Genomic DNA, 27,343 nt, shown 5'->3' on the forward strand with positions numbered 1-27,343 from the left:
GCACTATGGCAATACAAGGAGCCCTCCGCAGCCCCACTGTCACGGGAGAGAGTGTGCAGGGCACAGCTCAGGGACTGCGTGGAGGAGCCGCCGCCCCCGGCCACAGGGGAGGCCACCCCGCTGCTGAATGGCTCCTGCCCTTTCAATTATCAAAATTCCCAATTAGCCAAATAAAAATTCATGTCCCCCATGCTATTCAGATAATCTGTAGTATACTGTATTTGTGATGCTGGCATTGTGCTAGCCTGAAACAAGTATTAATATTTATTTGCATTGCAGTAGCATCTTGGAGACCTAGAGACGAACCAGGACCCCACTTGTGCTATGTGGCTGTACAAACACAGAACATAGAGACTATCTTTCAGAATTATCTGACACACAGATGAACACGATTTGCTGGAAAAGAGTCAACACGGCTTTTGTAAAGGGAAATCAGACCTCACCAATCTCTTAGAATTCCTTGGGGGGGGGGGGGGGGGGATCAACAAACATGTGGACAAGTATGATCCAGTGGATATAGTGTATTTGGACTTTCAGAAAGCCTTTGACAAGATCCCTCACCAAAGGCTCTTAAGCAAACCAAGAAGTCATGGGATAAGAATGATGGTTCTCTCATGGATCAGTAGCTGGTTAAAAGATGGGAAACAAAGAGTAGGAATAGATTATCAGTTTTCAGAATGGAGAGAGGCAAGTAGTGGGGTTCCCCAAGGATCTGTAGTAGGACCAGATGATTCATAAATGATCTGGAAAAAGGGGTAAACAGCGAGGGGACAAAATTTGAAGAGGATATAAAATTACTCAAGATAGTAAAGTCCAAAGCAGGCTGTGAAGAGTTACAAAGGGATCTCACAAAACTGGGTGACTCGGCAACAAAATGGCAGATTTGATAAATGTAAAGTAATGCACATTAGAAAACATAATCCCAACTATACATACAAAATGATGCAATCTGAATTAGCTATTACCACTCCAGAAAGAGATCTTGGAGTCATTGTGGATAGTTCTCTCAAAACATCAGCTCAATGTACAGGAAAGGGATAGATAAGAAGACAGAAAATACCATAATGCCACTATATAAATCCATGGTACACCCACACCTTGAATACTTTGTGCAGTTCTGGTCATGTCTTCTCAAAAAAGATAGATTAGAATTGGAAAAAGTACAGAGAAGAGCAACAAAAATGGTTAATGGTATAGAACAGCTTCCATATAAGGAGAGATTAAAAAGAATGGGACTTTTCAGCCTGGAAAAGAGAAGACTAAGGCAGGATATGATAGAGACCTATAAAATCACAAACGGTGTGGAGAAAGTGAATAAGGAAGCCTTATTTACCTCTTCACATAACACAAGAACTAGGGGTCACCCGATGAAATTAATAGGCAGCAGGTTTAAAAGAAACAAAAGGAAGTACTTCTTCACACAATGCACAACCAACCGGTAGAACTCTTTGCCATGTAAGGTTGTGAAAGCCAAAAGTATATTTGGGTTAAAAAAAGAATTGGCTAATAGCCATTGGTGGACTTGTCCTCCATGAAATTATCCAAGATGGTCAGGGATGCAACACCATGCTCTGGGTGTCCCTAAACCTTTCACTACCAGAAGCTGGGACTGGACAATAGGAGCTGGATCACTCAATGATTGCCTGTTCTGTTCGTTCCCTCTGAAGCACCTGGAATTAGCCACTGTCAAAAGACAGGATACTGGGCTAGATGGACCATTGGTCTGAGCCAGTATGGCCACTGTTATGCTCTTATCTCTGCCCCCAAAGTATTTACAATCTAAATAGCACTTCAATTTTTGTTCTAAAGTTTCCAGTGTTAAATGTGTGAGAGTTTGGGATTTTTTTTTTAATTCAGGAGCAGTAATGTATTACAGACTTCTTTCAGAGGAAACATAAAACTGATGTCTTGGCCAGAAACAGACTTTAAGGAAAATGGGGGCAGAGAGGAAGCGTTATTCCTCGCAAGTTCAGTGATCAAGTTCAAACTCAGAGTGTACAGATCTAGACTGCCTCTGCGATTTCAGAATTGGTTGTTATTCTTCATTTCCTCTCATAAAAGATTGGTGTAGCTTTTCTGTGTGTTGCCATGTCCCATCTCATAGGTATCTGGTTTTCAGAGAAGGGTGAAGGAACGCGTCTGTATTATGTAGATAAATAAAAGGACTTTAGTATCCTTTCAGATAGGTGCTTTATGAAATAGCAATAAAAACCAATAGCCATCGATAGTTAACAAAAAGTAGTCTCTGAGGGCAGGTCCACACTGGGGCAGGGGATCGACCTAGGAAACGCAACTTCAGCTACGAGAATAGCGTAGCTGAAGTCGACGTTTCCTAGATCGAACTAAATTTACTTACTTCGGGTCCACGCAGCGCAAGCAGGCTCCCCCATCGACAGCGCTTCCTCCTCTCGGCGAGCAGGAGTTCCGCAGTCGATGGGGGAGCGCTTCTGGGATCGATCTATCGCGTCCAGATGAGACGCGATAAATTGATCCCAGAAGATCAATCTCTACCCGCCGAATCAGGCGGGTAGTGTGGACCAGCCCTGAGACACACCACCACCACTGTATACCCGTACACTTAGAATAGGATACAATTGTGGTCACGGAGTAAATGTTGGCATTACAAAAACAACCAGATTATAAAAGCATTTTGAAAGACTTATCAAATCTTCTAAGTACTCTGTAAAATCCTTTATTCAAAATTCTGCATTCATATTGCCAATGGCAAAAATAGTGTTCTTTTGTGGAGTACTAAATTTATCCCATGAATGAGCCAAAGAATTTAGCTCTCAATTCAGGAGAGGTGAAGCCATGTGAGCGTGATGTCATGGGATTGTTTCCATTTAGGAGCAGTATAGCTGTTCTGTAAGATGACAGGACTTACTTTCTTCCAGCTCTAGTGTCAGTAAAGAACAGACAGATTCCCCTCCTCTCAAGCTTTGTTTTTTCTAACCTCCTCCCTATCACCACGACTCAAATCCCAAATTAAGGATACTATTAATACTTAGTCCTTACATACTGCTCTTCATCAAAGGAAATGGGAGCACTAACAATATGGCTGGAAAACGTGAACCATTTTTTTCCCCAAAATTTCATTTCAATCTAAGTTTTCTAAGCAGCTCTAAATCTACCTTTAAATGTTCTCTAAAGAAAACACATTTCTCAGAAAATTTCACACTTGGGAACAGAGTTAAGAGATGAGAGTTGGGGAGGAGAAATGTTATAAAGCAGTGGTTTTCAAACTGGGGTATGCAAGCTCTTGTCTGGGGTTATGCGAGAAAAACCCTGTAATGGCGGAAAAATTCAAACTTTGAGCTGAGCTCCCCCTTTGAGTTACAATTTTTGGCTGCGCCCCCTCCACCCAGATAAGCTCCATGGCCCACTGAGGTGAGTCAGGGGTGGAGGTGGCACTCGCTCCCCAAGCCCCGCCATACAAAGCTGGCCCAAGCTGCCTGGCATCACCACTTTACCCCCACAAATGTTCCTCCACGTCCCCCCCCCTAGAAGCTGTTGCTAAATGGAAGGCAGAAATCTGTGGGGGGGCACGTGACCCTGCGTCCCGTCCCCCCCACGCATCACCTCTGCCTATCTCAGATGGAAGAACATAGAACATAGCAGTAGAACATAAGAACAGCCATACTAGGTCAGACCAAAGGTCCATTTATCCCAGTATCCTGTCTTCCGACAGTGGCCAATGCCAGGTGCCCCAGACGGAATGAACAGAACAGGGAATCATCAAGTGAGCCATCCCCTGTCGGCCATTCCCAGCTTCTGGCAAACAGTAGACTATATTATTTGGAAAAGGATACTCAGCCTAAAAAGTTTGAAAACCACTGTTATAAGGAACAAAATATTAGTCTTCCATCTTACATGATGGATGAACAGAGAGGTCCTAGTCTCTGGCGGTTTATAAGAATTTGGGCTTTGGGACTGTTCCTTAGATGCTTCGTTGGGCAAGAAGAAATACAAATAATGGATGATAAGAATGGGAGTAGGGAATGAACACTGAGTTTATATTTGGGACACAAGTCTATTCACAGTTCAGAGGCCCCTTGGTACATGAACACAAAAAGCAATTGCCGGATGAGAAAATATGGAGGAAAGGGATATTGGAAAGATAATGGAAAGCATAAAAGTGTGATAGCTCACAAGAGGGGGGGAAAAAAGCCACACACAACAATACATGACAAAGGAAAAAGACAGCTGAACTTTCTGGACAACATGGCAAATAAATATCAACAACCTAGAAGGTTTTAACTGCCCAGTTGTATGAATAAAGACAATGCTGACATTTAAAAGGGAGAGAATTGATTTAAAAAACAAACAAACAAGAAATTCAATTTCATGGGAGACAGGAAAGTAAAATGACTAAGAGATGGTTTAAACGTGTGTGGCCAGATCCAAATTGGCACAGCTCCACTGAAGTCAATTTAGACCTGACTTACAACAGTGGGGGGTCTGACCTATAATGTTTGCCACTATCAGCAAGAAAAGGTGGATGGGCACAGATAGTCTCTTACTGCTGAAATTTTTGCGATCAGACAAAAAAGGAAAAATATGGAGAGTGGCTTAGTGATTAGGACCCTGATTCAGCAAAGCACATAAGCATGTGCAATAACTTTAAGTGTGTGAGTAGCCCCATACCAGATAAGTGATTCTCAAGCTTCTCCTACCCAGCGGGGGGACCCAAAAACTACATGTTGTGAGTAAAATTCACTGAAACGGAATTGCGGGATTAGAGACATGGCATGATGCTGAGCAGAGGATGGGCTGAGGACAGGGAGGTTGAGGCTAGTAAAATTCACTGATGTGCACCTGGCTGTTGCTTCATCTATCCCTACTGCGATCAGCTCTGAAATGGAATAGATTTTACCACAGAAAGGAACACTGTGGGAGGTGGGGAAGCAAAAGAGAGGAGAAATTAGGTGCTGCTCAGGGTTGGGACAGACACAGAACAGGGTAACAGTAAAAGCAAAAGGAAACAAGCATCCTTCTCCTTCACTCACTCCTGTGGGATTTTGTGGCCTATTTCTTATCCTATGAGGTGAAAATCAGCAGACACCCCCCACACAGCCCATCGGTGGGGTCATTCCTGGTGGGATGAGAAAGACCAGAAATGTATTACATGCTGGTCTCAAAAGAAATTTTTCCAAAGGTTCAAAACTGACCCTGTAACATTAAAAAGTTAAGAGCAGAAATGAAAAGTTATAAAAGATTCAGTGCTAATGAAGATCTTACCTAAGGGAATATTTCAGAAATGGCTAAAGTCATCCTGAGAGAAAAACTAATAGGAATTGCCACACACAAACAAAAAGGGTAAGGAACGAATCAAGACTAAAGACTGAAATAATTAGAACATTAACCTACAACAGGAGGCAATGTTCAAGCATGCAGGAGAATGGAGAATGAAATACCTTCATCCTGATTCAAGCAGACAATGTTAGAACAGAAGTTTGATGAAAAAGGGAAACAAGGTAGATAGATTACTAACATGCTGCGCAAATCAACGAGTAAATAACACTTTGCATTTACACAGCACCTTTTACCAAAGGCTTCCAGAGAGCTTTATATTCAGATAGCACCACTGAAATGCAGGCACCCCTGCAGAGACAGGCAATGATCAATCACACCGCACAACAGTGGGAAGGAAGGTGCATAGTGGTTAAGAAAAATGAGGAAGGTGGGCAGCTCAGTTTTTAAGGAGTCATCTTAAAAGACCATTACACTCCATTGTTCTACCTCCTGAGAAGTAAGGGGTGAGTCAACCCTTTGGTTATAGGGCCTATCAGTTTCATAGTATCAGAGAAGTTAGAGATCAAAGAGAACTAGTAGACAACACAGTCAATCTCCCTGCTAATGCAGGACTGTTTTTGTTGTTCTAATACTTCTAGTTTTAAAATGTCCTAAATGATGGCACTATCGCCACTTCCCTTGGGAGACTATTAAGATCTCGCCAGCAGGTTATTCTGCTTAATATTCAACTTAAATTTTCCCTTTCGCATTTGCCTGTTAGCACTTGTATGGGAAACCACGCCCCCCCCTTACTCTAACTTCTTTTCCACCTTAATTTTACAAACATTTTAAGGTCTGTGTCCCTCATAAGTTGTCTCTTTCCCCAGCTAGACAAATTTAGCTCTTTCAAATCTTTCCTGAATCCTACCAGCCCCCCAGATCATTTTAGTTCCTACTAACTCCTTCCGATTCAGCAATGCCTTTCTGTCATGAAGTGACTGGGACTGGAAGAACCAAGATGCGGATTCCCAGAGACAGAAACCACTGCTTTCCTGCTCTGTGGAACTACTACCTCCCTGTTCACTTGTACTCTAGCACAAAATCTTAATGGCAACCTCCGCAACATTAATGAAGAATAACTTCCCAAACGCAGGGAGTGTGTGACAGTCAGATGTACTGATCTATTGATACAAGAGTGTCTAAATGTAATACTAATGTTTTGCACTGGAGTACCAGTTTCAGGAAGGGGGGATGCATAATGATTTTCAGAGTCTGTTGGAGGTGGACGCGAAAGCCTTATGGAGCATGCTGCCAACACTGTTGTAGGCACTGTGAAAGCAGCAAGGAATGTAAGACTTTTTTCTTAATTTCTTATTCCCATGCTTTTCTGGTTTACATTTGATGGGCTGTGTCCTGATTAGCGTTCCCTCTAATTTTTCGCACGCGTGTGCGGAATGAATTTTGTTATGTGCAGCAATATGGAGGTAATGTGTCACACATCACCTCCATATTGCTGCACATAACAAAATTCATGTGGCAGGGGTGGGGCCGAGGGGTTTGGAGTGTAGGAGGGGGCTCAGGATTGGGGCAGAGGGTTGGAGTGCAGGGGGGTGAGGGCTCCAGCTGGGAGGGTGGGCGCCTGGGTGGGGCTGGGGATGAGGGGTTTGGAGTGCAGGCTGCCCCGGGGCTACAGTGGGGAGAGAGGTCTCCCCCCAGCAACACCTGGGCTGTGGGGGAGAGGTGCCTCTCCCCGCCACGGCAACTCTGTGGCTGGGGCTGCGGGATAGGCACCTCCCCCGCAGCAGACCATGGCCGGAGCTGGGTTGGGGTGCCTCTCCCCCGGCCACGACAGGTCCGGGCTGGGGCTGGGTTGGGGCCGGGGGAAGGTCGCCTCTCCTGCGGCCGCAGCAGGTCCGTCTACAGTCTGGGCCACCAGTGATGGTCCGCGGCTTCGGGCTCCCCAGGGGAGCCCAAAGCAGCAGACCATTCCTCACCAGCAGCCCGGCAGAGCAGCAGTGGCTGTGGGCTCCTTTCCACACACCACCCCTCACCGTCACTGGCCGGCAGCTGCTGCCTGCTGGTGACGGAGGACAGGGGCGGAGAGAGAAGCCCTCAGCTGGCCGATTGAGAGGAGCGAGTAGGCGGAGGGGAGAAAGCCCTGGGCCGGTGGGCCTAGAGGAGCGCAGCGGAGGGGCCAGAGATGAGAGGAGCCAGTTCTGCGGCTGTTGGGCCACAGCGCAAGTGAAGTGGAGCGCCGCGCCAGGCCGGCGGGGCCCCTGTCGAGCGGGGGCCTGGTGCCATTATAAACCCGGTAGTGTCCCAGACGGGACGGGCTGGGGGAGGGGCGCCTCTCCCTGCCGTGGCAGGTCCGGGCCTGGGGGAGAGGCATCGCTCCCCGCCGCAGCCCTGAGCACCTGCGTGGCCATGCAGCTTAGAGGGAACTTAAGTCTTGATTCAACCTTAACTGTCACTAAACAGAGTTTGAGCGTACTTTGTAGAATGTAAGGTCTTCGGAACAGAGATGGTTTCCTACCTGTCTGTACAGTAACTAGCACAATGGGGCGGCTATCACATGCAGGACCTCGTGTTATTATTGTATTACAAAGAATAATTTTTTCCCATGTCTCTCAGCTTGCCGTTTTCCAAGTTGATTCCCTGATATTTTCAGCCTATGTTTCTAATCTCTGAAGCTCCTTCTTTGTCCTGTTTCTCCGTTGTCAATGGCATTTTCAACTCCTTTCAATTTAGTATTGCTTGCAAATTTCACCAACATGCCATTTATAGTAAATGAAGATATTCTGTGAGACAAGAATTAACACCAATCTCCAGAGGTAACCACAGCTTCCTCCCCAAATGGGAACATTTTACATAAACCTTTGTTTATGGGCAGTTTAGCAAAACCCTGGCGTTCTATGTGACAGTGTTTCTATCCAAGCCTTTTTGAGGGCAAGATTTCATGCAACGTTGTGCCAAGTTTATCCACTGGTAACTGGATTGATTTCAGTGGAGTCACACTATGCCAAATTCATCCCAGTTGTATTAAATGTTTTACTAAAATCCAAATATATTATACTTGGGTCCCCCCTTCCCTACTGCATCAAACACAAGCTGCTTGTCTTCACTCTCAAGGCCCTTCATGGCCTATCCTACCAATCATCTCTCATTCAGTATTGAAATGTTGACTCTCACCTCCAATGGGCCAATAATGCCAGCCTCTATCACCCACTTACCACGTTTTCAAACAAGCACCTTGGTGCTTTTTTCCATGCTGCCCCTCATGCAAGCTCTTTGGGGCAGGGACCATCTTTCTGTTCTGTGTTTGTACAGCGCCTAGCACAACAGGGTCCAGGTCCATGACTGCGGCTCCTATGTACTATGGTAAAACAAATACACCTCTACCCCGATATAACGCTGTCCTCGGGAGCCAAAAAATCTTACCGCATTATAGGTGAAACTGCGTTATATCGAACTTGCTTTGATCCGCTGGAGTGCGCAGCCCCGCCCCCCCAGAGCACTGCTTTACTGCGTTATATCCAAATTCGTGTTCTATCGGGTTGCGTTATATCAGGGTAGAGGTGTAGATAATAGTATATCTCCTTTCCCTGCATCCACTGACTCTGCAGCTCTATTTTTAATATGCAATCAAGTTTGTCTGGCAAGATGTATGCTTTATGTTTTTCCACTATCCTCTAGATCTTGAGTGATTTCTCTCTCAATACATGTTCCATAATTTACTAGGCACAGAACTATGAGATTCAGAATTAAAGAGAAATAATTGAAGAAGCACTGATTACTGCAAAAAACATTATTACAGCGGCATTATAAGAGAAATGTAAGTGGTTAATAATGTTGCAAAACAGCCTTGATAAGTCAGCTTAATAAAAAACTACCAAAGATTCCATTGGCAAAATAAAGGATTTTCATTCAATTATATAATGGATGGTGCTGGCTAGAAATTTAAACCTTTTTTTTCTTGATCAATTGAAAGGCAAGCCATCACTACATTTTTCCTTATTAAACCAAAGTTTCTTGCTCAAAGACCTCTAAGCTATGGTATGACTCCCATGTGTGAAAGGATGGAAACGTAAACCACAAAGCTATTTGCTGTTTGGATGGCACATCCAAGACGGGATGTATCATTAGACAGACAGGGCTGATTATCTCAAGCAAAAGTCTAAATCAGGGTGTCAAGACTGTATCCCCACTTTGAACTTTAGGGTACAAGTGTGGGGGCCTGCATGAGGACTTCTAAGCTTAACTACCAGCTTAGTTCTGGTCCGCTGCCACCATTCCCTACCCTGGGAAGCTTTTAGAAACCTCTCACCAATTCCCTGGTGAATACAGATCCAAACTCCTTGGATCTTAAAACAAGGAGAAATTGACCCTTCCCCCCTCCTTCCTTTCACCAACTCCTGGTGAATACAGATCCAAACCCCCTTGGATCTTAAAACAAGGAGAAATTGACCCTTCCCCCCTCCTTCCTTTCACCAACTCCTGGTGAATACAGATCCAAACCCCCTTGGATCTTAAAACAAGGAGAAATCAATCAGGTTCTTAAAATGAAGGCTTTTAATTAAAGAAAAAGGTAAAAATCATCTCTGTAAAATCAGTATGGAAAATAACTTTACAGGGTAATCAAACTTAAAGAGCTCAGAGGACCCCCCTCTGTCTTAGGTTCAAAGTACAGCAAACAAAGATAAACACTCTGGTAAAAGGTACATTTACAAGTTGAGAAAACAAAGTAAAACTAAGACGCCTTGCCTGGCTTTTTTACTTACAAGTTTGAAATATGAGAGACTTGTTTAGAAAGATGGGGAGAACCTGGATTGATGGCTGGTCCCTCTCAGTCCCAAGAGCGAACAACCCCTTAAAACAAAGAGCACACACAAAAGCCTTCCCCCCGCCCCCCAAGATTTGAAAGTATCTTGTCCCCTTATTGGCCCTTTGGGTCAGGTGTCAGCCAGGCTACCCGAGCTTCTTAACCCTTTACAGGTAAAAGGATTTTGGAGTCTCTGGCCAGGAGGGATTTTAGTATTGTACACAGGAGAGCTGTTACCCTTCCCTTTATAGTTATGACACAGGGGTAGGCAACCTATGGCACGTATGCCGAAGGTGACACACGAGCTGATTTTCAGTGGCACTCACACTGCCCGGGTCCTGGCCACCGGTATGGGGGCTCTGCATTTTAATTTAATATTAAATAAAGCTTCTTAAACATTTTAAAAACCTTATTTACTTTACATAAAACAATAGTTTAGTTATATATTATAGACTTATAGAAAGAGACCTTCTAAAAACGTTAAAATGTATTACCGGCACGCGAAACCTTAAATTAGAGTGAATAAATGAAGACTCGGCACACCACTTCTGAAAGGTTGCCGACCCCTGGTCTAAATTTTTATTACTGTGTCTACATTGTAATCAGTGGAGATCAAATTAAGTGTTCAGAAACGCTCGTTTCTAAACCAAATAATTGATCACAACTGGACTGGTGTCCCCATTTCCATAGAAAATCCAGTAGCTTTCGTATAGACTCAGCAAACTCTCACCAGTAAAAACAGGATGCTAGCTACCTCCATTCCACCTTCATTACTGCATGTTTTTTATTTAATAAACTTTCATCAGCTTAAATGAATGGTTGTTATTAGTTGAGCTAACAACCAAATGATAATACTCCAGAGAGATATCAGTGCTTGTTGGTGCATTAACTAAGAGTGGAGGGGCTGAGGTCAAGCATGTGTCAATGCAAATGAGGCAAATATTAGGCACTAACAGTTTAATGCAACAGACTCCCTCAGATAATGGAATTCACAGGATAAAAGGAATGAGATGAAGTTATTGATAGTACATTAAGGGAAGAAATGATAAGATGTTACAAAGGGAAAGAAACACTCGACTTATGAATTTCTACTTTCAAATATCTTTAAATCTATCATAGCAAATTAAACAAAAAACTGAAACAGGATCAGAAAATTGAATTCAAGAGAAACAATACAAAAACAGAACATCTTTCCAGCTCAGTTCTAACACTTACTACTTAGCACAAATGCCTTCTATAAGGAAATTAATAAACCTAATAAACCAAGTCTTATCATGCCACTTTGAGGTAAACAAATAATACAAACAACATCTTAGAATAATATACCCATTTAGCATATAGGGGAACTGAGGCACAGCATTTTAAGTGCCTTGCCTGGTAAACCAGCAGCAGAGCCAGGGCTAGAATTATACTTCAACAATAAGCTCCTAGGGGTGGGGACTGTCTTTTTGTTCTGTGTTTTTACACCACCTAGCCCAGTGAGGTTCTATTTCATCACTAGAGCTCCTAGAAACTATGGTAATACAACATAATAAATAAGAATAAGAACTCATTACTCTCATACTCATGTGCTAATCACTAGAACATGCTCTCACCAAACATTAGCTACAATAAAAATAAAGGGACCTGTTTCTTTTCTCTCCCCAGTCAAATCCTACAGCTATCACCAATGACAGAAATTATCAGCTATGCCGATGAGTAAAATGATTATGAATGAGTTGTTTTAACAGAGTCAGGAGGGATTTTGTTTGCTTGTTTGTCTTAATGCTTACAGCAATGTGTCCACCAAAATCCACAGGAATGTAAATTTCACATTTTCCTTTTTTAAACAGATTTCTGGCTATTTAATCAAGGCAACTTCCCAATGGAAGATGTGTTAGAACATGGAACGGCCTCCCCCCAAAAATGTTGGAAGTACTATTCTTTGAGTTATTTAAAGGGGACAACATTTAAATATAGCCCAAACTCTAAATTTTGTAAAAATATGCCTCTATAAATGCTAGGACCAACAGACTATTTTTTTAAACTCCAATGAAAACATTTGTTTTAAACAAACACATTCTGCTGAAGTGTTTGAAAGCAAAACATTGCAGCAGGAAGATGCAGAAAGCAAAACTGATGAAAACAATGAAAAACTGCCCTTACCGATTTTCATTGCCCGAGATGAGAGAAATGCAGATAGTGAACAAAGTATATAAATAGTAACAAATGAGTTCAATTTTTTTCAAATTTTAATTATGTACAATATTAATGCCAACAAATGTTTGTTTACTATAAAGGATTTCTAGATTGACAGTTTACAACTAACCTGAGCTTTTGCTCAGGGCAACCACATACTGGCAGGACGATGCTACATACTTGCTTCATTTCCATCTAGGATTACAGATATCCAACATTACCTTGGAACAGATTTAAAAATGTTATTAAAGCTAATGTTAAAAAAAATTATATAATACATAGGTTGGAAAAGAGTGTCTATACAACTGGGTATAGTGTTAGATTATCCACAAATACAAAGTTAGTTTTTTAAAAGTCATATGATACATAGAATACATTATCAGCAATAACCCAAATTTTGGTGAATAGATTTTAACAATACAGTTTAATTATTAGAATCTGAATACTCGGGTACATCACTCATGAAAAGTTGTACAGAGATTTGGTTGTGGAAAGCAAAATATATCAATGAGTGGAGATTGTCCCATATTAAGTTGGTTGTCCATTTAGAAAATACAATCCATGAGGAAAGTATTTGTTACTTTCCTGACTGCGCTTCTCATCAGCCCTCCAGCTCATCCCTCCTGATAAGACTTCTACTTCCCACCCTAACTGCCAGTGTATGCTACTAATGTGAGATGCAGGGAAAGGTAGGAGATGGTTAAATGGCAACCAATTAGTGCACCTCCACCCTGGGAGCGGAAAAATAGCAGAACAATTTTCTCCTCTTTTCCCCAGGAAAACATCTCAATTATTTAAAACCCTTGACTGTCTCCCCATCACCTTCCACGTCAAGGATGAGGAACTTGAACTCACATACAAGCTTCTGCAACCCTTCATTCCTCCCTTCTCCCCTCTATATCCCCTCTTCCTATACCTCCTGTTCCTCCATCCCAAGCCTGTGTCATGACTGATTATTTCATTGTCCTTACACTCATCTCTGCACTTTCTTTCATGTGTCTATGAACAAGTCTCCCACTTCCCAGGAACTTCTCATCAGCCAAGTCCCACTTTAAAAATTTACTTCGGCCTCAAAGCCTCAGTGCTGGACTGCAATCTAACACCACCACAAAGACTCTGATTTGCGCAGTGTTCTGGGTATCAGAGCTGCTTTGTCTAGTTTAGCTTGTAAGCGCCTCAGGGTAGCGGTTGTGTTGCACAGCACTAAGCAAAGCGACATGCTCAATAAATAAATAATAAATTACGCAAAAAGATAGGACAGATTCTAGAGAGCTAGGGATTCAGAGATCACACAATACGGAGGCAGACAGTGAACTCAACATGCATCAGCGCAACCGAAAACAACCTAATTTAACTGCAATCTAGGCTCCTATTCTGAACAAATGATCTTAGGCTGAATGCTGTTAATCGAATGCAATAACAAACAGTAATCTTCACAAGCTCAATTCTAGAGACTAAACTGAAGTTGGCAACAATGCGACCTGGCTTCACGAAGTAGGTCCAGCTCTCAAGGGAAATCTTGGATGCTATTATTCACCGTAGAACGCAGAAAAGGAGAGCTACGTACTTCTCTCGCTGGCACAAGGAAACCTAAACAGGAGCACTTAATATTTGAAGGAAAAAACATAAAAAAGCTAAGAGGGTTGGCAAACTCCCTGACCCAATGCGATGGGGAGAAAATCTGGTGGAATTCCTCAAGGGCTTCTTTTCCATGGGTCCAGATGATGGGTCCAGATGATGAAGATGTCATCAATGTAGTGCAAGTAGAGTAGGGGCGTTAGGGGACGAGAGCTAAGGAAGCGTTGTTCTAAGTCAGCCATAAAAATGTTGGCATACTGTGGGGCCATGCGGGTACGGAATTCCACCATGATTTCAATAATTTCCATCCCACCATCAACCTCAGCCTAGATCAATCCACACAAGCGGTCCATTTCCTGGACACTACTGTGCTAATAAGCGATGGTCACATAAATACCACCCTATACCGGAAACCTACTGACCGCTACACTTACCTACATGCCTCCAGCTTCCATCCAGGACACACCACACGATCCATTGTCTACAGCCAAGCTCTAAGATATAACCGCATTTGCTCCAATCCCTCAGGTAGAGACAAGCACCTACAAGATCTCTATCAAGCATTCTTAAAACTACAATACCCACCTGCTGAAGTGAAAAAACAGATTGACAGAGCCAGACGAGTACCCAGAAGTCACCTCCTACAAGACAGGCCCAACAAAGAAAATAACAGAACACCACTAGCTGTCACCTTCAGCCCCCAACTAAAACCTCTCCAGCGCATCATCAGAGATCTACAACCTATCCTGAAAGATGATCCTTTACTCTCACAGATCTTGGGAGACAGACCTGTCCTCGCTTACAGACAACCCCCCAACCTAAAGCAAATACTCACCAGCAACCACACATCACTGAACAAAAACACTGACCCAGGAACCTATCCTTGTAACAAAGCCCGATGCCAACTCTGTCCACATATCTATTCAAGTGACATCATCATAGGGCCTAATCACATCAGCCATACCATCAGGGGCTTGTTCACCTGCACATCTACCAATGTGATATATGCCATCATGTGCCAGCAATGCCCCTCTGCCGTGTACATTGGCCAAACCAGACAGTCTCTACGCAAAAGAATTAATGGACACAAATCTGACATCAGGAATCATAATACTCAAAAACCAGTGGGAGAACACTTTAACCTGTCTGGCCATTCTATGACAGACCTGCGGGTGGCTATCTTAAAACAGAAAAACTTCAAAAACAGACTCCAACGAGTGACTGCTGAGCTGGAATTGATATGCAAACTAGACACAATCAACTCAGGATTAAATAAAGATTGGGAATGGCTGAGCCATTACAAACATTGAATCTATCTCCCCTTGTAAGTATTTTCACACTTGCTTCTTATCAAACTGTTTGTACTGAGCTATCTTGATTATCACTTCAAAAGTTTTTTTTCTCTTACTTAATTGGCCTCTCAGAGTTGGTAAGACAACTCCCACCTGTTCATGCTCTCTGTATGTGTGTATATATATCTCCTCAATATATGTTTCACTCTATATGCATCCGAAGAAGTGGGTTGTAGCCCACGAAAGCTTATGCTCTAATAAATTTGTTAGTCTCTAAGGTGCCATAAGTACTCCTGTTCTTTTAACAGAGACCTAGAAGATCCGAGTCCAGTTCCCCACTCTGCCGCAGACTCTCTTTGTGACTTGGGGCAAGTCACTTAGCCTCTCTGTGTCTCACCTGAAAAGCAGAGATAAATAGTTTTCCCTACTTTCCCTAGGGTGCTATAAAGATAAATTAATTTATGATCGTGAGGCACTGAGACACTGGTGATGGAGACCATATAAGGAGATAGAATAATAAAACAAACTCCCAGGGAGCACGCTGGTGTGGTTTACAGTATTCACAGTAAAGCAGGATGTGAAAAGAAATCCATCCTCGCTGCTAGCCTAATTATGTGACATTAGTGTGCTTTGTTAAACAGCTGGTACATTCCACCATAGCGGTAGCTGTGTTCTAGTGCTGGGGGAAGTGAGTGTGTGTAAGTATACAGTTAATATAAAAGTTACCTATATAAATATTTAACACACACAAAATCTGTTAAAAGGATAGTAAGGCTGCAAAGTCAGGCATTAAGAAGTTAGGAAATGCCAGACTCAAGGTTGCCTGTGCATCCTTAGTTTGGTCCCCTTGTGGCTTTAACATTGATACAGTCTTTAGTTACACGATCACATACTGTTTCTTCTTCTTTAGTGTGTAATTTCTTAGGTTTAAACAAACTGAAAAACAAATTCCATCATGTGGCATCACATTGACATCACATCAGCAGGGCTGGAACCTTTAGAGCCACCGCACAGACCTCTGCCACTTGAGCTAACAGAATAACTGATAGCAACAGTAGGCTGTCATCCTCTATATGGACCAGCACTAGAAGAGGACGAGCTGTACTGTGTCTATCTTGTTTTCTGACAGTGATCAATGCCAGGTGCTTCAGAGGGAATTAACAGAACAGGGCAACTGTTGAGTGATCCAGCCCCTCATCCAGTCCTAGCTTCCAGCAGTCAGAGGTTTAGGGACACCCAGAGCATGGGGTTGCATCCCTGAGCATCTTGGCTAGTAGCCATTGATGGAGCTGTCCTCACTGAACTTTTCTAAATCTTTTTTGAACCTTGTTATAGTTTTGGCCTTGACAACATCCCCTGGCAATGAGTTCCACAGACTGACTTGACTTTTACACTTGATTTGCCATAATTTATACTCCTATTTTCCTCAGTAGGATTTGAATTGCAATTTTAAGCGATGCTTTTTTGCCTCTAACTGCCTCTTTTACTGTGTTGTTCTCTCCAGACTGTTCCTGTCCCAGTCCTGTCTCTCTCACTTTCACACCCCATCACCCAGGCTCTTTGTTGCAGTCACCTTGTCAGTTAGCATCACAGCCTTTCCCTCCAGGCTCACTGTTCAAGTGAGTGCCTTTCTACTCCTCCTAATACCTGGCTCGTCCCAGTGTTTTCTCCCACCCTCCTGGGTATCAGTCCACAATATACTATGTGAAGAATATCAGACCTCCTCAAAGTGAATATTCATAGAATCATAGAATATCAGGGTTGGAAGGGACCTCAGGAGGTCATCTAGTCCAACCCCCTGCTCAAAGCAGGACCAATTCCCAACTAAATCATCCCAGCCAAGACTTCATGAAACCTGACCTTAAAAACCTCTAAGGAAGGAGATTCCACCACCTCCCTAGGTAACCCATTCCAGTGCTTCACCACCCTCCTAGTGAAAAGGTTTTTCCTATTATGCAACCTAAACCTCCTCCACTGCAACTTGAGACCTCCTAATTACTCCTTGTTCTGTCATCTGCTACCACTGAGAACAGTCTAGATCCATCCTCTTTGGAACCCCCTTTCAGGTAGCTGAAAGCAGCTATCAAATCCCCCCTCATTCTTCTCTTCTGCAGACTAAACAATCCCAGTTCCCTCAGCCTCTCCTCATAAATCATGTGCTCCAGACCCCTAATCATTTCTGCTGCTCTCCGCTGGACTCTTTCCAATTTTTCCACATCCTTCTTGTAGCGTGGGGCCCAAAACTGGACACAGAACTCCAGATGAGGCCTCACCAATGCCGAATAGAGGGGAATGATCACGTCCCTCGATCTGCTGGCAATGCCCCTACTTATGCAACCCAAAATGCCGTTAGCCTTCTTGGCAACAAGGGCACACTGTTGACTCATATCCAGCTTCTTGTCCACTGTAACCCCTAGGTCCTTTTCTGCAGAACTGCTGCCTAGCCACTCGGTCCCTAGTCTGTAGCAGTGCATGGGATTCTTCCGTCCTAAGTGCAGGACTCTGCACTTGTCCTTGTTGAACCTCATCAGATTTCTTTTGGCCCAATCCTCTAATTTGTCTAGGTCCCTCTGTATCCTATCCCTACCCTCCAGCATATCTACCACTCCTCCCAGTTTAGTGTCTTCGCAAACTTGCTGAGGGTGCAGTCCACGCCATCCTCCAGATCATTAATGAAGATATTGAACAAAACCAGCCCCAGGACCGACCCTTGGGGCACTCCACTTGATGCTATATATTATGTCAATCAATAGTGGACATAAGCCCAATTACTACCAAAGAGTAAATGGTGCTGCTAGTAATGATTATTTATACTTAATATATGTATCCTTTCTCCAATTATACAGCTATTGAGTCCTAATAATGTGCACATAAAAAAGAGACCAAAATAATTAAGGACCTCAAATGGGACTTCAGTGGGAGCTGTGCATGTTTAGCACTTTAAAAAAAAAAAAAACGTATTCAAAGCTTCACACTCAGAAGGAGGTTTGAAACAAGTTATTTTACTTGTGGAATATGTGACTAGCAATTAGTACAGAGCCCCCAAATTCTCCTCTCTGGCTCAGCAAACAGTATTTAACTGCAATTCTGCCATTAATTTTTGGGAGATGCTATATCACAGAAGTTGCCTAATTGATGTTCAAAGCTCAACTGTGCAATTTTAGACTGATGTAAACAGTTGAATAAAAAATCCACTTCTTTAAAAAAAAAAAAAAGAAAGAAATCTAACTTCATACAAACATGAGCTGTCATAAAATACCTTTGCATCTTGCTCATACTATTGGGAAAAAGCTGCCATTTTTATATTAATAATTCTTTCCAGAATTAATCAGTCACTGTACATTAGAACCAGCAGCTGGAGTGTTTTGAGTGATAATGAAACCTGGAACAAGCCATCTTCAGCCATCTTTTCCAAACAATAAGGGAATTAAAATTTCAATTTAAATGCAGGGTTTGAAACACGCTTCAGTGGCAAAATTACTTCAATTAATGTGAGTGGAATACAAAGAACAGACTGCAGAAATGTGATGAAGCAACCAGAAATTATGCCATTAATGTGCTTGCATCAACCCAACACAAAGGCTGCAAAGGTCTAATTTAGACTGTACATATCACAAAGCTACAGGCAACAATATTAATCAGCGCTCCAATTTCAATGCAAGGGATACAAGCGCATTGTCAGATCACTTTGGGCTTTTTATAAACCAACAGCAGCTGTTTACCTTGAGGAGGGAAACAAAAGGACAAGCACATCTACAAACATTCTGCATCCCTGACAGTTTAATAATTATTTTATACAATATTCAGATCATATAAAGAGAGAAAGGTATTATCCTGCAGCCAGCACATGATTATAACATCACATTGACAAACAGGAAGAATTAAAAGAAGATGGCAAAAGCCAATGAGCCCTCACCAATTTTTGTCTATTAAAACAGTCAGGATACAGATAAGTTATTGTGTTTACATATTATAGCTGCACTTGTCTTGAAATGGGAATTGAAAAGTACTGATGAAAGGATTAATACGTGAATCGTTTTTCTTGTAGCTTTCCCTGCAGTTCTTGGTTTAAAAGCTAAATGGTAACCCCTTACAGCAACATACCTTGATGAACCACAACAGATAACCCTAGCCGAAGAACCAACATGGTACTGTCTAGCAGCCTGAGCACAAAGAGCAGGCACTAACACTCACTTCCCTTACGACCTTGTGCAAGTCTCAGCTATGTGTACCTTTGTTTCCCATCTATGAAACTGGGGTGATACTAACTAACAGAGGAGTCAAAGGATTAGTCAATATTTGCAAAGCACTTGGAAGACAAAGCATTACTTTTCCATTTCCTATAGCAATAGAATCAGAACTCAGCACAGGCTGGAAATGGGACTATTCTCCGGAAGAACACCACTCTCACAAAGTCAGGGTATGGTCCTCTGTGCAACCATTCTTTAAAGACCAACAAACTAGCTCTTTAACAGGTTTAACTAGGTCAAGTGTAACAGAAAAGGGGAAAAAAAACAAGTTAACAATAATGAGTTTAAACTGTCCTAATATTAAACCACAGGGTATCAACCATTAACTCTTTCTTCACTGAGCATTGCCTGTTTATTCCACTTTCTTAACCAGTTTTTGTTGAATACAAGAGAATTCGTCTCACCCCAGATAACGTATTTCCTCCATCAAGGACTTTGACAAAAAATACCTCAAAATCTAAGTAAATCCTAGCCATCCCTGCTCTTCTAGTTGTGGCTCTATTAATACCTTCCAAGAATTATAACAGGCTTGACTTAATATTTTATATAGTACCAGAAATGTCCATAGTGCTTTACAAAACCAATTCATGACCTGCCCCAAACAACTTACAATAAGGCAGACAAGAGACAGGACAATAGTTCAAATAAGGGAAAGAAGGATGAGGAGAACAAGGCTGAAAAAGGGTTCCAGGAAGAAAAGCTTTTTAAGGAGGGAGGACAGAGACAGACGACTGGCAGACAAGATGTAGAGGGTGGCATGAAAGGAAGCACAAAGGCAAGAGTGCAACGAGTTGAAGAAAACCAGCCACGAGAGGATTGGAAGGAGTGTAATGAGTTAGAAAGGAAGGAAGGGATGGAGTTGTACAATATGGAGTAGTACCCGGGGGAAGAATTATGTATGTCATCAACGGCCAACATGAGGAGCTTGAGTTTGAGGCCAAGAGTAACAGGAAGCCTGAAAAGAGATTTTATGAGAGGTGAGAAAGGAAGACAACTTTAGCCAGCCACTTTTTGGATAGTACAGAGAAGAGGAACCAGAAAAAATGAAAATCAAGAGTGAGTTTTGGCAGTGGGGGAAAGTGAAGAAAGGACAGGCAATACTGAAGAGGAAGAAGCAACAGGAATTTGAGAAGTGATGGATTACAAGGTGGGAAAGAGAAGAGTCAAAGGTAACACTAAGGTTGTGATCCTGGGAGACAGGAAGGATAACCGAGTTGACGATGATATTAAAGAAGGGAAGTGAAGGAGAAGATTTCAAGAAACAACATAATTCTGTGGAGGAATCAAGAACAATATGAACAGAGAAAACTCCCACCCCTTGCAGAAGATTACTAGTGTCATTGGTAAAGAAAGAGTAGTTTGGGCAGGGGGTGGAATCTAGATTGGTCGTGAAGTCTAGGCACCATGCCCTAGGTTTTTGGAAACAGGAAGGGAGAGAATAGGACAGTAATTGGAGGAGAGGGTGTGGGTGAAGGGAGGCTTCCTCATGACTGAGGATGAAAGGTGTGCTTGTAAAGCAGATGAAAATGAGCCCCAGGAGAAAGAGCACTTAAATAAGAGGGATGGAGAAAGAGCAGAGAATTACAGGAGGTGGGAAGAAATGGGAACAAGGGCACAGATAGAGGAATTAGAGGGAAACAGTAAAAGAGAGAGTTGAGTTGTGAAGCAAGAAGCCTCTCCTCCTCTGTGATGAATGAGAAAGCAGAGGCCTGCCAGTTGGAGAAAGGGAAATGGGAGAGAGAGGAGGCAAATTCTTGCTGGCAAGATTCAATTTTCTTTTTTTCTAAAAAAACTGGCGAAATCTCAGCAGAGAAGGAGGTGGAGGCAGATGACTGAAAAGGTAGTTACAAGAAGAGGATTAGTCTGGAAAGAAGAATTAGTCTGGAGAAGAGAAGACAGAGGAGAGAAGAGAAAACTGAGAGGAGACATGATAACAGTTTTCAAGTACATAAAAGGTTGTTACAAGGAGGAGGGAGAAAAATTGTTCTTAACCTCTGAGGGTAGGGCAAGAAGCAATGGGCTTAAATTGCAGCAAGGGAGATTTAGGTTGGACATTAGGAAAAATTTGCTAACTGTCAGGGTGGTTAAGCACTGGAATAAATTGCCTTGGGAGGTTGTGGAATCTCCATCATTGGAGATTTTTAAGAGCAGATTCAACAAACATCTGTCAGGAATGGCCTAGATAATACTTAGTCCTGCCAGGAGAGCAGGGGACTGAACTAGATGACCTCTTGAGGTCCCTTCCAGTCCTATGGTTCTAGAAGAGTGAAAGGTAGAGGAGAGATGGCCAGGGTGATAGCACAAGAGCCAGTGAGGGAGGAGATGTAAGGGAAAGGAAATAGATGGAGCTGAGAGAAGGATCGTACAGTGGAGGAAGTCATCAGTGAGAATAAGAACCAAGGTCATGAATGCAGTAGGAAACCCAGCATGGCAAGGGGCACAATGACAGAAGGAAGGAAAGGAATCAATGAAGTGCAAAGAAGAAGGTGGCTTCAAAAAACCATGGACAAAAGACAAGGGGAGGAAGGGAGATTAGCGACCCAGAGTCCACTTCAGAAAAGGCTGAGGGAAGCAACAAAGCCAAAGAGGTTGACAGGCTGAAGATCAAGCACAGAGTAAGTGACAGAACAGGGTAAAAGAGAATAATAGTGCAGGAGAAGAGCAAGCAGGGGGCACACAGAGAAAGATCTATTTACCTAGAGAGCTGAATTAGCTGACTCTAATGTACAGGTGACCATCAATGTTAGGTATCACATCTTACCAGCATGTCAGTTGCATTGAGGTAGTGCTTGCTGGCCATGCACTGTTCCAGCTTCTGGGGCACTTGCTTGATGTTCTCAATCTCATCCAGCAAATTCAGGACATGCTTGTGCTCAATTCCTTCTATCCACAACTTGCGCAGCTCATCCCGTTTGCAGTGCAGCAGCATCTTGCATGACAGGAGATTTTCCTTCACCTACAAGGCAACATGTTGAAAATGAGGTCAGTCTAATGCCCTTTCTCTTGGAGCCTGCCATATGGTCAGCACTTCCCCTAACTCACTCATTTTAACAGGAGTTTCAAATGGCAATAATCAAATCCACATTTTTTTTAAAACCAGCCAATTATTCCTATGTAGCACAAGGGAATTATATAATCACCCTAAATAATGACAGCAACCATAGGGGAAATGAAGTGAAGCTAGGTGCTGGGGCGTAATTCAAGTCTTGTGCTATCAGCGTATGCTTTACTGGAATAGCCTTAATGGGATTCTACACATGTTCATCTTAACACCAGGACTAAAGAGTTACTTGCAGCTGTTTCCAACATTTATTCAGCATTTAGGCATGAAACAGGAAGCCAATTGTTTAGTGTAAGTAAATAAATAGCTACTATTTTGTTCCTCTGTAAACATTTTCTGTCTGCCTATTAAATTCTTGTGGCATCTCTCCCTCCTCCTCTTTTCTAGTTGTTTCTTCATTTTATGAAAGTGGACTATACAGGAGGATCCCTGTTAACCCAGTAGCTCAGGTGTGACATTAAACCAAAAAGGGTTAAGCAACTAGCAGGCTAAATGACCCAAATTCAATCTTTAAAGACATATTAGAAAAGTATACAGATGGTAATTAGGACTATTTCTTATAAATAGCTAACATAGCCATAGACTTGAGGTTTGAAATGTGAACCTGTACTGTTAGAGAATTAGAGTTAATATGGATTGTATGTGTTTACTTATATCTTGTTAGATGTTAACCATGTAAACAGACGGTTCCTGTCAGTTACTATATCCATTGATTCACAGATCAAAAGGGAATATTAACATTTAGATGAAACTAGAGTGTAATAATTTCGTTGTCTATATTTCTCTTTGAAGTTTGTAGTAAACTGTCTATGAACTGCTTAATGGATAATTACCTTATGCTGATGAATGCAACTAGTTACCTGTGTATACATAGGAAATAGGTGATTCTACTTCAAAGCCACAATGCTGTACCCAAGGAATGCCTGCTGTCAAGAGGCTGCCGGGGATCTATGAAAAGAACTCTTGGGTCTTGGGCCTGTTACCTCAGATCTGCTTAAGCTTCATCAGGGGAAGTTTGAGTCGCAAGACTGAGGTCGCCAGCTTCAGACTGGGTCACCCTGATATTGGCCATTGAACTATGACCTATGGAACTAATTCTGAAAGAACTTTTTGCAACTCTGAAGCTCACCATCTCTACCATGAACTGACCCAAGAACTTTATTCGTATCTGTAGGTATATAATGATCTTTTAACCAATACGGACTCTCTCTTACGCCAATTGGGTAAGATCTGAAGTATTCATTAAGTTGGTGGGTAATGTGTCCAAACTTTTGGGATTGATAGAACTTTTTATATGATGAACAAGATTTTCAGTAATCCTCATCGTATTTGACGTGGCTGTCTGGGTGGGAGCACAACGCTGGGTTGCTTTAAGGGAACTGTATTTCTGGCTTCTGAGTAATCAGTAAGGTATTGTAGAAGCTGTTTTGTTGCTGGATTGGTAAATCTAAGTATTAGAAATAACCTCCAGTTTTGGGGATTGTCTGCCCCATTCTTTGCAGTTTGCCCTGATTGAGCAATCTCAGCATGCCCCCCCCCCGAGACCCTGGTCAAATCAGGTGACACCAGATTTGTTAGCAAGAGATGGAGTTTATCTAACGAGATGCCTGAAAGAATATCAAAATGGATTGTAAGTAGGATAAAATTCAGCTCAGCATCTACATTACACATCATGACACTATAACACGCAGAAAAAACAGTGCAATGCCTGCCATTCACTTTGTTCTAAAAATCTCAAGCCATCTCTTGCAGATTGTCAAAGAAGTTCTTGCTTTTCTATCACATTCCTATCGACAGGAATCAGGAACATCTCTGCACTTTAGGCACAGGCCAGAACTACTAATCTCACCCTGTTTTCAAGTCTGCCAACTTTCTTAAGTTCCTGGGATAAGGTCAGTACAACCCAATTTTTCTTGCATGCCATAAATGGATAATCATTTAAGTGCCTTAAAATCAGTAAGCAATTAACCACCACTTCACACACAGCATTTACGCCAGTTATCTGGTTTCAGTGATAAACTATGACTATTTAGGGCCCAAGCCTTTCTTAGGCAGAACTCTAACATCACTGAATTACAAATGTAGAGAGGCCCTTGGATTTATTTTCAAGTTAGAGAGTCTTTAAGGCCCTACAACAATGCTTCAGCTGCACCCTTTTCCCTTCTATCCTCCTTTGGATGAAGTGATGAGACTTCCTGAAACATACAGATGGACCAAAAGAAAGACAACAGCTAATAGAGTCAATTAACATACAACAGCACCATGCTCTGAAGTGTACACATGAAAGCCCCGCTTCAAAGATAAGGTTCTAGATGGCACAGGACCCAACAGACTCTCCTTCAAATATCTTCAGACACTGGGAAAACCTCAACAATTTTGTGCTCCGTAACTTGTCTCAACAGCAGAGAAAAACTGAATGCCATACACAGCCCTTGTTGGGCACAGGCCCTGTTGTGTATCCTAGGGCTTGTCTACACTACGGGGTCGATCTAAGATACACAACTTCAGCAACGTGAATAGCGTAGCTGAAGTTGACGTACTTAGATCTACTTACCGCGGTGTCTTCATTGCAGTAAGTCGACAGCTGACGCTCTCCCGTCGACTCCGCTTGCGCTCCACATTCTGGTGGAGTACCGGAGTCGACGGGAGAGCGCTCAGTGGTCGATTTATTGCGTCTATACGAGACGCGATAAATCAACCCCGCTGGATCGATCGTTGCCCGCCAATCCGGTGGGTAGTGTAGACAAGCCCTTAAACTAGACAGTATCATCTTAGCCTTAGTGGCAGTGTTGATGCCTTTTACAAAATGATGGCCACTTTAAGAAAGGCCAAACAGTCTACGGAAATGAATGAAATGTTTGAAACTTGATGTCCTTGTCCGAGCACAAAACAGACGAGTGATCCAGAGAGCGGCTTTGCCTTGAGAAGTTTTTCATTTTTCCCTGTTAATTTAAGAAGCAGATAGCAGCATTTTTGAGGTTAGCATTGGTAGGCAGGAGGAGAGATATGAAAGATGATAGAGTGAACACCTGAAGATGTATTTTAAGGAACACCATATTCCTCCTCAGCCCCATCTTTCCCTCTGTCATGACCCTGTAATGCCATTTAAGTCAATGGGATTATATGGGCGTAAAACCCGTATAAATGAGATCAGAATCAGGCCCTGACACATCCCCACAAGATTCAGTGCCTGGACAAATATGAGCTGAAAAAAACAGTTGTTTCACAAACATAGATATCTGGATTATTAAACCCAGACAAAGCATTTTGCTTTTGCACAAATGTTTCTGTCCAAGTTTGTTGCAATATGAACATCCACCCATAACAAAGGAGAGGAACATCAAAATGGAAAGCTTGACAGCATAATATAGACTAATGGCACAGAGTCTAGCATCATATCTGGTGCCTCGCATGAGATTAGGGCAAAGTTCCTTCAATACATGTTGACTAAAGCTAATCAGAAAACATAAATATCCAAAGGTCCTTCACCCCCCATAGTGATTAGTTTAGATGGGAATGTCATTGTCCCTATACGATTGTTTTTGACCTCTGCAAAGCTTAGCATATTTGGTGAAAACGGGCTATAGTTTATTTCAAGTTTAAGATTATTGATCTGGGCCTTCACAGAGCCAGGCTTTGTACATAAATCCTTAGAATGAACTCTTACCCCTTGAAGGGATCAGAGAGGTCTCATTCGCTTTGAAAATGCTAAATGAATTTGAAAAACCAGAAGGGTCAGTGTGCTGCCTCAGAAGGGTCATAGCTTACTGCTTCTGGAGCACTGCTCTGAAAGGTTTCAAGTCATGATCTCCATGGCGCTAGGCAGACAATGGAACAATTTATGTACCTGGCATGCAAGGCTTAAGTACAGCAATCCACAGACAAAGTAAACAAGGGCTGGGAGAGTGGTGAATTCATCAACTGGGATAATAATCAGAACTGGGGGTAGAGAACAGCAAAGAGTAAGCCCTCACCAGTGCTAGGAGTGCCACTGTTATTTACAAGAGTAGTAATAAATTTTAGGACAATACAGTATTCAAAATATAGGAACACCAGGAGGCACAGCTCAAGAGTTGATTATGCAAATGACCTTAAAATTCATATTCAATGGGCCAGTGGACATCTGATGAGTCACTGAGATGACCTAGGTGGCAGGTGATCAGAGACCATCCTGATGGGCACAACAGAAGAACCAGAATAGACTAGATGGGAGAGGTTTTAGCTGTATAGATTTGGGTGATCTGCTGCTGGGTCAAGTAACAAATCAGGCCAGGTCCTCACTGATTTACACTAGCTGAGAATCTGACCTATTTAAATAACTCTGATGGTAGTTTCAAAGCTGGCAGGTAATGGCATCTTCCCCATTCAATATTTGGTTCAGCACCAAATGATATCAAGTAGAAGGGAGACAGGACTAGAGAAGTAAGGGTTGAATGAAAACCTTGATACGTCAATTTTATATTAACACAAAAGGGACAGGAACAAGGGCAAAGGTGGAAATGCAATGCAGAAACAGATTTGAACACATGAAGCCTTTTCTGGTGGGGGCAGGGGGGAAAGAGAGAGAGAGAGAGAGAGAGAGAGATGCCAGACATAGTGCTGCCTGCCCTGTCACCTGCTTGATCTTGTTGCGGGAGTTGGTGATTCGCTCCGTGATGCTCTGGTACGTGCGGATAGCTGTGGTGAGCTCCGTGTAGTGCTGAACAATAAGTTCATCCAAATCCCGGTCACACTTCTCATAAGCTTCTTCCAGACGGCCCTTCTCAGTCTCTCTGTCCTCGACATCATCACTGGTGGAGAGAGTCCTAACAACAAGGTCAAAACAATGGCAATGTTTAGAGGTGATTTACCAGCACAGGAACTCTTAAATCTGAAGTACACCATGGGCTGGAAAGCAGCCACTATGTTATTCTTCAAATGCCATTGACTGAAG

At 42.6% G+C, this 27,343-nt stretch overlaps 1 protein-coding gene across 1 annotated transcript in view; it reads right to left on the reverse strand.

Moving 5' to 3' along the window:
- EXOC4 (exocyst complex component 4) overlaps window positions 1-27,343 on the reverse strand; it is a 607,048-nt gene that overhangs the window by 552,925 nt on the left and 26,780 nt on the right. Inside the window, exons 2-3 of the mRNA XM_065409076.1 lie at window positions 27,026-27,215; window positions 22,111-22,305 (exon numbers count right to left, since the gene is read on the reverse strand). Of these exons, the coding sequence (XP_065265148.1) occupies window positions 22,111-22,305; window positions 27,026-27,215 (385 nt within the window). The remainder of the gene's footprint in view (window positions 1-22,110; window positions 22,306-27,025; window positions 27,216-27,343) is intronic.

This window comes from Emys orbicularis, chromosome 1 (genome assembly GCF_028017835.1).
Source record: "Emys orbicularis isolate rEmyOrb1 chromosome 1, rEmyOrb1.hap1, whole genome shotgun sequence".
NCBI lineage: Eukaryota > Metazoa > Chordata > Testudines > Emydidae > Emys > Emys orbicularis.